The 13,092-nt window shown below is 31.9% G+C and overlaps 1 protein-coding gene and 1 long non-coding RNA gene across 8 annotated transcripts; one reads left to right on the top strand and one right to left on the bottom strand.

The window, feature by feature from the left end:
- The first annotated feature begins 3,525 nt into the window (after positions 1-3,525).
- On the top strand, positions 3,526-5,898 carry LOC102665281 (uncharacterized). 7 transcript variants are annotated; one of them, XR_003266751.2, is made up of 5 exons: positions 3,540-3,649; positions 4,314-4,418; positions 4,723-4,744; positions 4,853-4,957; positions 5,519-5,898. It is a non-coding gene; the product is annotated as an uncharacterized lncRNA (long non-coding RNA). The 7 variants fall into 7 exon arrangements; XR_001387863.3 differs by having other exon boundaries at positions 3,549-4,418; XR_005891246.1 differs by having other exon boundaries at positions 3,526-3,642; positions 3,945-4,957.
- A 3,279-nt stretch (positions 5,899-9,177) lies between these two features.
- On the bottom strand, positions 9,178-11,326 carry LOC100499863 (uncharacterized). The gene is made up of 5 exons (NM_001250148.2): positions 11,287-11,326; positions 11,046-11,153; positions 10,922-10,964; positions 10,077-10,272; positions 9,178-9,517 (listed from the first exon to the last, which is right to left on the bottom strand). The coding sequence occupies exons 1-5, from the start codon at positions 11,287-11,289 to the stop codon at positions 9,322-9,324; spliced, it is 546 nt and encodes a 181-aa protein (NP_001237077.1). The 5' UTR covers positions 11,290-11,326; the 3' UTR covers positions 9,178-9,321.
- Between the last annotated feature and the right edge of the window lie 1,766 nt (positions 11,327-13,092).

Here is a 13,092-nt window from a genome sequence, read left to right as displayed (position 1 = left end):
GCAATGTATTTCACTTGTTTTTTTATCCCTTTTATGCAAAGAAAAATTGCCTCTTTTTATGCATGATTTATGTTTTATAGCCCCATATGTTCTGAAATCATTTTGTGAAGTTGTCATCTTATGGTTTTCTTTGTCCTCTTTGCATTACCATTAACCACTTAATGATTTGAAAGTTAGTTATCATTCATGTGATGTTTTTCTATAAAAATTCTAGAACTTAATTCTAAAGGTGGATAAGCGTTTAGCGATTTCCTAATTCTGATAGGAATATTTACTACTTCCTCATTGGTGGAAATTAGTTTTGAAATGTTTAATCATTTGCATACATTTCTTCAGTTTTTGAATTTTTTTTCTCAAATATGAAATTGATTTCAAAGTTGTTCTTGAAAATAGAAGTTTGTCCATTTGGTCTTGTTTTTCCAAAACTAGTAATGTCTTTCTCAGACCTTTACTCTTGATCAAAATGTGTTTTGCCATATTTCTTTGATTATAACATGGATGTTTAAGGGTCTGATAAAGTTTCATGATTGCATTAAAAAGTTCATCATCCTTGTTCTCAAATGAGTTTCGTTTCAATGAACATTTGCACGTTTTTGTTTCTTGGTTGTATCTTCTTTTCTTCTTGGCGAAGTTTTATCCATGATCATTCGTTGTTTTTTTTCAGCCAATCCTTATCTTAGAGGTTTCCATATGCTAGTTTGCTGGTAGGGTAACGTTGTGTTAATAAGGGAGTATGAGATGTTCTTGTCGAGAACACCCACAATTGTGTGATGATGTCAAGCCTTTGTTTTTTACCAAACCAAGTTAGAAACTTGTAGGACTTTGATCCTCAACCTCTAGCACTAGATTTTGGTTTCAACCATGAGATGTGATATTAGTGGAGTCATCTAGAGAGTAAGTGTGTTGAGCTTCCTTTGTAGCTAGTGGTAAGAAGGGTCAAAGCTTTGAGTGATGACTAAAGCCCAATAATTTCCTACTCTAAGATCTTGTACCTTAGTAAGAGTTGGTATTTAGTTTTGGTGTGAGGATGGATACCTTAGTAGAGATTATAACCATAAGAGTAAGGATAATGTTTTGAAGTGAGACCTTATAGTATGAGAAACCTGATGATGATTAGATTGAGTAGAGTTATGAACCCTGTAGGAAATCCTGTTACATCTTAGTAGTGACCTACACCTTCCTATATTTTTGAGAAAAACATTTTGAGATGTTTGTTAGACATATTATGGGTGTGTCATTTGAAAGACCTAATGTAAAAGAGTTTTGATGTTTTAGATCATGTTGAAAGTTTTGATTTATCTATGTTTTCACATGATTTGAAAACTCTCTAGAAAATGGATAAAAAAATGTGGTTTATGTTTTTTTTTTAAAGAAGCTTGTTGAAAGCTTAAGTTCAACCCTTTTGTGTTTTGAACACTCCCTTTTGAAAAATGGATTTGCATGCTTTACGAAATTTCGGTAAAGATCAAGGTTTATCAAAAAGTTACACGATACTAGCAAGGTGGAAAATTGGTTAGGACATTTTATCTAAAAGGATTAAGGTGAGGGAATTTGGGTGAATCACTCGACGAAAAGATGTGACTTGACCAAACAAAAGATCGCGAGGGGAAAGATCAAGACCTTCAAAGAACAAAGGAGTTTTGTGCCTTGGATAATGCTTATAGTATTTCCTTAACAAGCAAATTTCAAGGACAATTTTTTTCTTGTTGAGGAGTAATGTAACATTATATTTCTCGTAATGCCTAATTTAGTGGTTTTAATTAAATTTGAAGAGTAATTAAATTTAATTTAAGATTCATAATTAATTAATTAACTATGAGATGATGTTATGGTGCTTGAACGTATGATTATGCTTACAAATGTTAAAAATTGTGTTTAGGGTGTGAATAATAAGTTTTAGAGTGTTTAGGCTGAGATGAGTGGGTCTTGAGTGAAGAGAACATAGTGAGTGAGCTTAGGAAGTGATAGGGTGTGAATAGAAGGAAGAGGAAGAGTCATGTACTTAGTTTTATTGTCCCAAAACTGAATCATAACACAAAATACTCTCATTTCAGACTCTTCTTCTTCTCCAAGACAACCCATTATTAGAGAGTGTGAGACCTTGAAACCTTAGCACCAAGGACCTTGTTGATAAGCTTTTTTTTCGAATTTGGACTGATTTTAAAGGTAAGAGACCTTCCTCTTTTGTCTCTCATCCTCTATTTTTGTTTCCCTCCATGGGAACTTTCCAAAGCTTCATAAAAGTGTTCTCTTTTTTAGGTTTTGATGTGTTTTATGTTGACTTTTGGGGTTTAGGTGGTGTGGATGATGTAGAACTATTTTAGGAGTGAGTGAAAGCTTGCATATGGGGCCCAAAGTCTCATTCTTTCATTCCTTTCTTCATCTCAAAGCAAGTTCATTGAGTTTGATAGGTAAGGAAAGTTTTACTTTGATTAAATGGTATGTATGAGTGGTTGATGCTTGAAATGTTGCTTTTGGGTGTGGAATGATTTTTATGTATGATATATGATGTGTAATGTGATTGGGGTTTGATTTAGAAACCATTTGAGGTCTTACTCAAGAAATTCAAAGTTCTGCAAATGTTTACACTTAAGCTAAGGGTGATTTTTGCTTAAGCGAAAATGTCTATCAAGAAAATGTGGTTGTTGGATTTCAGGCTTTAGAGTAGGTGAATCTAGGCTTAAACGTGATTAAGCTTAAGCATATATGGATTAGGCTTAAGCATAGATAAATGTAGGCTTAAACATGAGTGCTTGTCAAGTTTCCTTTGATGCATTTCAATTTAAATTCAATCTTAAATGCTTCTTGAGGTGTATATGAACCTTAAATGGAATGAATGAAGTTTATATATCTTGTCATTATCGTGTAATTAACTTGTTTTTGTGTGTGTGTGTGTGTGTGTGTGAGAATGCATTGATAATGAAAGATGATGTATGATCGGTTTGGATGATAATCTTGTTTTGAGATCCATGTGTTAAAATATTATATAATATTAATGAAAACGATGTATTATATAATAAATATATGGTGAAATGGTTTAAAATTAGAGTTTAAAAAACAATAAAGATATGATAAGAATAAGATTTTATATAGAAATTAAATAGTAATAATGATAAAATGAAAGTAAGACTAATAAATATGAGATTTAAGATAAGTGATTATCTTGTCAATAATCTTAATGTTTAAGTGATATTTTATTATTACTAAAAATGTCTTTCTAGGATAACATATACCTATTCTATAAATATATTTTTGGAATTATGAATCATAGTTCCAAAAATGCATTCCAGAATAAATGCTATTCCGAAAATACATTTTTGGAAAAGAAAACGGGGTGTACTTTTTTTAGGAGAAAGAGAATAATGGGGTGTACCTAGAAAAAAGGGTGTAGATAGTAAGAGCCTAAATACTAGTTGACTGAAGTTTAAAGCCCAAGTAGCGTTGAAAAGGCATTGAAGCAAATAGACTATTACGGTATTACTAATTGCATTTCCCTATTTATTAATGCACTCCACTTTTGATTTTTCTTCTCTGACTAACCCAAAAAATACACTCCTCTAATCCCCTACCCCTTTGTCAATCTGCAACGAAATCATTGAAGAAGGCTTTCTACCATCGATCCCAACAGCCATCAGTAACAGGGTAATGGGTATGCTAAGTTACTTGCAAATGATTCTAATTTCTAACATTCGGGAAAAATTATCTCTTACATGTATGTAGGTTTAGATTGGTTAATTGTTATTAGTATGTTATTACAATTTTTTTTAATTGAATTGCTCATTTATTTATTGAAAAGTGATTTTGAAAACGTGTGAGAACATTACCTCATTTTGCTACAGAATGGTAAAGTCTGCAAGCGTGGTTTGGTTGGTTGTTTCATTACTACAGATTTTTTCTTCTTGTCTTCATTAATCACTCTTATAATAACCAATTAATTAATGCAGAAAATCGTATATTGTCATATTTCATTTGGGAAGGAATACAAGGAGTTGGTATGTGTGACATGAGGAGGAATGTTTTATGCAGTAGACACAGTTGGTTTCCGAAGGGATACTTATTTGTTTATTTCATGTGATTTTGACAATGTGTCAAACAGAAAGAGGGCAGGAGATAAAGTCTGCGTTGGTCTGTTGCTGTTTATAAATTTTGCAGCAGAAATGGTCTATTGACATTTGGAAACAAAGCTTGGACTAGGTGCCATTTTTGTGGTGCTGGAGTCTGTACCTAAAAAGCAAATTTGCTATACCATGTTTTTCTTTATGTAGGTTCTGCAAAGAAACTAAACCTGTACTCATCTGTTTGATTTATTTTAGGCACCTCACTGGTTTTAATAGCATAAAAAAGGTACTAATACAGAATGAGTGCAAGCAGTTAGGTAGCGGAGGCAATATAGAAGGAAATTGAGTCTACACACGCGGGTAAGTAACTTCACTTGCTTGAATAAAAGGTTTTAAATTGAATATAAATGCTGCTAATGTGGTCTCAATTGCAGTAATGCAGTTGTGAAAACCCAATAAACCTTGATGTGTATTGTGGTTGCAATTGTGGTTTTGTAGCAATCCTTGATATTATAGAAAAGTGCATATAAATGCAGCCACAATTGCAATCACGATGTGGTTGCTGAAACCCAATATTCCTTCATGTTCTGGTTGCTCTGTTTTTTAAAACCTTGCTTTGGATTATTGACTCATGACCCAATACCCTCTTATTTTCATGTCACAGTCAATGATGATCAACTTTGGATGTAAGTCAATTGCTTCCCGTTTCCTTGTGTTGTTTCCTAATCATTATTATCATGCGTTGTGTTTCAATTCAAGTTGTGTGTTTTGGTCTCCGTGCAAAATGAAACCAGTTTGCATTTCTTGTTTGGAAGAACTTTGAGGGAGCCACTAGAATTGTTGATCAAAGAGGTGTCAGCAAGATATCTGCTCACCCTAGTGGAAGGTTTATCTTTCAGGTTTCACCTTCCCACATCTCTTCCATTGCATTGAATAGGTGGAATTTTGCTTAAAATTCTGATATATGATTTCAAAAATCATTTTTTACACCCCCCACTAGCTCACAGAAAAGAGAGATAGGAACAAAAAAAAAGGTGATAAATTGGATGGGTGATGTTAGTACAAGGGAAGAGAGAAATATAGAAAGATGTAAGGTGGGTGTAAAATTTGGGATGTGAAAAAGTTTAGAGTTGTGATGATTTATATAAGCTAAAACTTGGCAACAAAAAAAAATGTTGTCTCTGGTTTTCAAAATTTGAATTTGTTTATAAAACTTTTAGGGTTTGCATATTGATAGGGAAAATGGATGCTGGACAACTAAAGTGGGACAACTTTTGTTGTCCTCTTAGGAGATTATGTTTGAGATACATGTACATGAAAAAGATAAAATGTAAAAGATGGAGATAATTGGATAGTGTCAATTTTTTTATGTTTAAATACTGAATGTTTTGACTTTTGAGAATCTAAGGAATGATTCATTTGTTTGATATTGGTTATGTATTCATTGTCCACTTGTTTAGGTTATAAGGGAATCCCAAAGAAAAGACCAGTATCTGTGTTTTGCTGAAAACTTTTGCTGAAAACTTTTGCGCTTGTTGTTCGTTCTTCTATGATGTTGTCAACAGAGGTGAACAGCTTTGTTTAAGGCCATATACTTGTTTCATCATATTCAGTTGATTATTAACATTTTTATTACTCTAGTACTCAAGTATACAATGTGAACTGTGTGGTTTTGTTCCAGTGTAAACATCTATTAGGTGCAAAACTTGCTGCATCTTTGAGATCTTATGTTGAAGTTAAGATGTCTGATGAGGAGCTAGCTGTGTTACTATCCAGAATATAGCCCTTGTTCTGTAGAAGAACAATTTATAATTTATTTAATATTGATTTTATGGAGCAAGGAACATATCATTCTTAGATTTAGTTAGAAGTGGTGATCTCAGGTCAAATAACATAGAAAATAATGATTTTCGCTAATTTAACTTTTTGTCATCAATAGTATTGTTAACTTTTTGAAGGAAATTCTAACGGGTTCAAATTATATAGGAAGAATTTGAACCAGAAAACTGAGCATTACCAATAAGGACAAGAATATAAAATAAAATTAATTCAAATAAACACATCTAAAACTAATTAAAGTAAAGTAAAATTAAAACAAAATTAGAGCAAACTAAAATAAACCATATGTGGCATCTAAATCAAATAGACACGGCCTAATAAACTATCCTACATGGGAAATTAGAATTGGAGAATGGACTCCTATTGATTTGTTGGGTAATCAACTATTCCTCAAATAAAATTATTTACTCTCACAAAGAATCATGAGAACACAATAAAAAAAATAATAACGAACACAAAAATTTAGTATGATTCGGCACCTCTTTCCTATGTCCACGGAATCGTCTCAAAGATATTTTACTATCACAAAAATGATTATTAGATTGTGACTCATCCTAAATTATGTATCACTCTACAAACTCAAATTTCTCATTCAATAGTTAAAAAAAGTTACAACACTTTCAAGTAAAGACACTTTTTTCTCAACAAAGTGACTTTGTTTCAATGTCTCTCATCTCATACACTCTCTTCATGTGCATCTTCTCTATTTATCGTGAAGATTATCACCAACTATAATAAATAACTTCTTCTTGAAAGTTGAAACAAAAAATAATTTTCAATGCATCCATTCAAATAGACTCCATCTAATAAAATGCAAATTTCTACTTTGTATTTAAATTATCTAAATCTTAGTGGTAAAAAATCAATTCTTACAATGCATTAAATGCACCTTATCTTTTGACTTGAAACTTTACATGATTGGAGATGGAAGTGGAATTGGAGGCGCATGTTTTATAAAAGAGAGGAAGATGAGTTGCATCAGTTAAGGCTTATTTTATCTGGGGTAACATTGACCAGAGAAGTACCAGATTCTTGGACTTGGAATAAAACTGCAGATATGACTGTTAATTCATATCAGCATGAGTTCATATCAAATAGCTTTGGGAAATGTGTTGTTCCTTCCGAACTTCTGGTTTTTTCATGGAAGCTTTTATGGGGAAGACTATCAACTCGTTAGACTTTACAAAATAGAGGGGTGTTTGTTGAACAACCTAGTTGTGTGTTCTGTGAGTTCGACCCTGACACTTTAAATCACATTTTTGTGCAGTGTCAGTTTCTCAGCAGGTTTGGAATACTATTTTTTTTATGGTTGGGTTATAGCATGGTTCAAATTAATTTGCTGCAACATCATTACATTCAATTTGGATCTTTGTTTAGAGGAAAGAGGCTGCGAAGGTTCAGATTTTTTTTATGGCATGCTACATGTGGGTGTTTATGGTTGTATCGAAATTCTGTAATATTCAGAGAATTTCTTGGACCTGGATGAAGTATGAGGGACATGGTCCTAGTTCTCTTTCTTTTGCAAATTGGTGTACAAGTCCTTTATTATGCTTTTAACATTTGTTAAGCTGGTGGATTTTGTACTGTTTTCCCTTTTTGTTGAGATGTTTTTTTACCTTGTAATTTGCTCTGATTTTGTGTCACCCATCGTGCCCTATTAGTAAAATTCTTGATTTGCCTTTCAAAAAAAAAAAAACTATCCTACATAAACTAAATTAAATAAAATAAAAAGTAAACAAACTAAAATAAAAATAAACAAGCTAAAATAAACTAAAAAGTAACAACAGATCCTATGCGTGAGTTTTGAATTTAAATAGACACACCTAATAGACTATGAAGTTTAGTTTAGTTTTTATCTGGTTGTCATCAGCAGTCTCTGCTGCCTCAATGACATTCTCCAGCTTAGATATCTCTTGAACAATTTTTTTGCTATGCAACTATGAAAGGAAAGGAAAAACTGCTAAGACCATTATCTTCCACCCGAGTAAAGATTACCACCAGATAAGAAAAAATAGCTTTAAAAGCAAGAGAAAAAGAAATCTTATTTTTATAGAATATCTTTTATCTTATTCTAACACATGACAATTCTCCGCTTCATCTGCAGAAACTATCTATCGACGTGCTTTGTATGGATAGGTTACTTGCCTCCATTCATCCATTTCTTAAACCATTTGAAAAGTATCTCTTTAGCATAACTAGTTTTGCCTAAGAAAAGACCACATAATTACATATTAATCAATGTCTCAAGACAGGAAAAAGGGGGAGGGGTGATGTCAAAATTAGGTCTCAGTCTCATTTATAGCTTGATTTTCAATAGTTCATAACAGAACTTAAAACTATAAAGGACCTTCAATGTTTATTACAGCTAAAGCCACCAAATGGCAGGCATCAATAACAGTATATATCCAATCACTGACATAAGTTAATGAAATTCCAAAAATATGCTTCTGTTCCTTCTGAGCTTCTCAGCTAAGCTAAAGAAATTCATATTGAAGAAAACAAAAATTACTTCATAAACTTTGTTGGAGAGAAGGCCAGTGCAAAAAACATATTTTCCGAAAAAAGATTATGAATGTGTAGATACCACCTCATAGACCATCTTCCAGTCACATTCGGTATATGACAAGAAGCTGAGATGCTGAAGCTCATAACGTCCGGAGCATCTTTGGTTGACTTTTTCTTAGAGAACAATTTATCCATAAAAAGTGCGTTCGGTTGGGCAAAAGTAAAAACAGATGAAGCACTAAAAGCCATTTGTGGTTGATGCTTTAACATTGTTTGGATTTTCTTTTTTTAATCTTTTTATGAAAGAACTTGTACTAGCTGTTACAATGTCTTTGGATGAGATTCTAAAGAACTAAATAATTTCCAAAGTATTTTTTTTACTGAAACATTTGCAGGTTATTCTAAATTTCCAATGAACTGAATGGTTGCAAGTTTTATAGGGAATCATAATTCAGAGTTTTAAACTAAATATAAATATCAATGATGACATAATTTGTTTTAATAATTGAATAAAGTGTAAAAGGCTAAAAATAGTAAAATAAAATATTTCTATAAGAGAGTGACCATCTACTTGGTGCTTGGTGCATTTTTCTGGTATTTGATGATTAGAAAATTATCATAATTCCTGTATTTGTTATGCCTGTTCTTATATAGAGGAGTATTTTCCACAGTATTGAGGTATATTTAGCTAGTTCGGGCCCTCGCAAGTAAAAATGTTTTGCACTTGCTTCTCTTATTTGGTTGCAAAGAAAACTAAGTGAATTGCCAAGCATAATTGCATAACGTGGGGTTCACAAGTTCTTTGCAATAAAAGTGCAGTTTAAACAGGGCTCATGTTAATCCATATGCTTCATCATGAAACTGAAATGACAAACAATGTTTCAAAACTTGCCTTCAAACTAAAGTGAACTCAATCTAACTAAACAATTGCCTGGGACTTGTTAAGGATCACTCCCTCATATTTCACCTGGAACCACTTCATAGCATCCTCCTTTGTGACACGGTGCTGAATTCCAACACGGGACTTGCACCTTCGGCGGCGTCCGACACGATAGCCAGGACGCTCCAGAACAACAAAGAAATCCATTCCATAAATACCAGTTGAAGGATCATACCTGAAGCAGAGTCAACTATCACAGACCAATATGTGTAAATTGAAATCTTCATAATCAAAGAAATTGAAAACATAATCAAACAAATATGAGGGGAAATTAACTTAAAGTTAGTTGACATAACAAGGGAATGAATCCAAGAGGGAAACACTTGAAAATGCCATTTAAAGACAGCATGCAATTAGCAAAACCAGTTAATCAATTAGACATAACATCACACCTAAAAACTAATTAACAAATCAACCTAACTAATGCAATTCCTGCTTCCTCAAAATCATCAAGCCATAGAAAACAGATTTCATATATAAGCACCAAAGTCCAAAACAACAAAAAGAAAATTCTGAAACTCCCATATTTATAAACCAGTTAGCATTTGGTTCAAGTCAAAACTGGAATGCAGCATAAAGGGGAAGAGATATGTCATATCATATCCAAAATTTTGAATATGCATTGTGCACACCACAACCCATATCAAATAATCAGCTTCCCTTAAGTCCCAAAATGTTTACCGCAGGCAAAAGTAAAAACAACAGCATAAAAATCCAAGTGTTCTTCAACTTACTTGATTCCCAAATCGATATGCTCCTGAATACCAAAGCCAAAGCAACCAGTATCACTGAAGTTCCTTCTGAGAAGTTCATATTCCTTCACCTTCAAACCACTCTCCAAAAGTTGCATTGCCTTGTCACCTCTGACAGTGACATAGCATGCAATCTTCTCATTTCTTCTAATCCCAAAGGAACGAACAGTGTACCTTGCTGTCAAAACCAGGCGGAGAAAAAACATTTCTTACCAAGCAACAGTGAAAAACAGCCAAATATATCCAACATACAATAAACATTAATATAAACTACTGGTAAAGCAAGTAGTACTATTTAAAATTCTTCAAACAGAGCAATAGACTATGCTTTCTGTCTTCTGGACTTGCACACAAGGTTTAAATTAAATTAAGCAGGAAAAAAGCTATACAATCAAGACATATCAGAATCCTCATTTTCAGGTCTTCCATGAACCTCTGAATCGAGTTTCTGAAGAAAAATTGGCATTTAAATGAACTTTCATCAAGCCCACCACTACTGTGATTATAACCACAGAAAAGGTCCACACTTAATAATTATAATTAACAGAAATTTCAAAACTCAAACTACAACTTCCACCCTATTATCAGACCTTTGAGTCTTGACAATGCAATTAAAAAAACAAAACAAACTTTCCATTAAAAACCCTAAAATAAACTACCCAAACCTTGGGAATTCTTCAAAGTTACTTCACCGGAAATCTATATTTTAAGAAAATGATACAAGCACAAAAATGATCAACAAAAAGTTCCAATGAACACAGATTTGAGATCTATGCCCATTACCAGCATCACTGAACTACCCATTTAGAAACTTATCGAGAACTAACCTTTGGAAAACACTGGGGTTTGGCCACTAAGTTGTTCCAACACCTGCAAGAAGAAAAACAGAAATTGAAAATTAAAAATTAAAAAAAAAAAGAAGAAGCGGAAGCAATAAGGAGCGAAGTGAACCTTGGCGGCTCTGGTGAGACGATCTCCACTCTCGCCAACAGAGATATTGAGGACGAGCTTCTGCACTTTTATCTCCCTCATTGGGTTCGAAAGTTTCTTCTCTGAAGCCTGAAATCAAGTTCATTCCAATTCATAACAAAACCATAAATTAAGAAAACTAAATGTAAATATAACTAGAGTTTGTGAAAAGAGTTGATTTTTGGTTTCAAAAGAAACAGAAAGGAAAGGGAGAAGGGTTTACCATTGGATTTGGAGGCTGCTAGGTTGCACCGTAACAGAGTGAATAGAAGAAGCGAAAAAACCCTAATCAAACAAAGGAGAAGTAAAACGACGACGTTGAAACGCTTTTTTTATTCACTCTGTTGTCGAGTTGCGTCACTAGAATCACTAGGCGCACTGCAAAGGGTCCAATGAGTTTTGAAAAATGTTATATCTATTCCTTTATTTCTAAATACACTCCCCTTTTATTTTTATTTAAAAATCTTACTATCGTGAATGCTCTTTATGACCAAAATACTCTTATCTTGGGTTTGGATGAGGAATCTCAAACTTTCATGAAATTTGAATTATTTTGAATTTTATTTCCTTCATTTTTCAAATGTTTTGTTTAGATAAATCAATTTAAATTATTAAATTTTAAATTCTTTATTTGGATAGAGCAATTTAATTTTCTTTATATGTAAAATTTTATTTTTATATTTTAAATAAATGAAATTACAATATTAAACTTTATAGAAAACAAACACTATCTAATTTGAAATATTTAATTAAAAATAATTTTAAATGTTTAATAATTTAAAAATACAAATATTAATAAATTTTGTCAAGGGTTTTCAATTGACAACAACTGAGGTTTTCATACTTACATCAACCAAGTTATTTTTTGGTTGACATCAATTGGATTTTTGTTTGACACTAGTCAGAATTATCTTTTAGTCAACGTCTGCTAGGATTTTTTATTACTGATGTTAGTCAAAGTTATCGTTTAGTCAATATTGACTCATGTGCTTTTGGCCCACATATGTGGGAAGAGACGGATTCTTAATTTTTTTTATTTTGAAAGGATACTAAATTTAATACTGGTTCTCATGTTTACTAGAGTAAATTGCTCACACGCCAATGTTGATCATCATACCTACTAAGTATTAATTGGCATAAAAAATGTTTAATCACTTATTGAAATAAATCATAATTAAACTCGTAATACAAAAATAATATATTTATATTCTTTAATTATTAACAGGTGCATGATCGGATTATCTAAATTCATGAAGGATAATAGATCGTGTGGATTTTTATGTAACAATCATGAGGACTAAATAAATGTGTACATAGTTAATTAAAAAATTATTGCCTTTTCATTTTGGTAAAATTGGGGTGTTCCTTTTATTATAAAAACTTAGGTGATGCTTGAGTTTGAGTTTTTTTTTTCATTTTCAAAGAAAATAGAAAATAAGAGTGAAAATATGTTTGTTTAAAATTTAGAAACATTTTCTTTAAAATATTTTAAAAAAACAGGGCCAAAACTAAAAATAGCATATCAACATTTTTAGCCTTTTATGAAGAAGTGAAGATGTATAACACCTTAGAGTACTTTTTTATCTATACATATTCTATAAATCTTGAAAATTTGAAAATAAAAATTATTTTCAGAAAATGAGAACAAAAAATAAACACTCAAACCAAATATCACCTTAATTTTTTTATGTGATACTGATTGTTTCATTTGAGACTGCTATTTACCTTTGACTATTGTGGTTGTCTATGTCATCTTTCTATAATACTTTGTTTGTTGAAGGATAAAACATTAGTTGCAATTTCTTAAAACAAAAATACAATCTAGCTTTTGGATTAAAGACTACACATACTATAAGTTGAAGCAATTCTTACACATATTGGAACATGCAATGTGTCTTCAAATCCTCTTTATTTTTGTTATGAGTTTTATTAAAAGGGAATGCAAAAAAAAATATTAATCATCAAAATGAATTTACTCCAATAAAATTACCTGTATGCTAATATAAATTAACGTAACATAAATCTAGTA

Source organism: Glycine max, chromosome 4 (assembly GCF_000004515.6).
Source record: "Glycine max cultivar Williams 82 chromosome 4, Glycine_max_v4.0, whole genome shotgun sequence".
NCBI classification, from domain to species: domain Eukaryota; kingdom Viridiplantae; phylum Streptophyta; class Magnoliopsida; order Fabales; family Fabaceae; genus Glycine; species Glycine max.
The sequence above is the reverse complement of the archived record's forward strand: the minus strand, read 5'-3'. Positions and strand labels throughout refer to the sequence as shown.

What these genes read in the sequence shown, in the direction of transcription:
- LOC100499863 (NM_001250148.2), bottom strand. An exon ending in AACCCCAGTGTTTTCCAAAG is followed by an intron (nt 10,273 to 10,921) that starts GTTAGTTCTCGA and finishes TGGTTTTGACAG; the next exon opens with CAAGGTACACTGTTCGTTCC. An exon ending in CATATCGATTTGGGAATCAA is followed by an intron (nt 9,518 to 10,076) that starts GTAAGTTGAAGA and finishes ACTCTGCTTCAG; the next exon opens with GTATGATCCTTCAACTGGTA.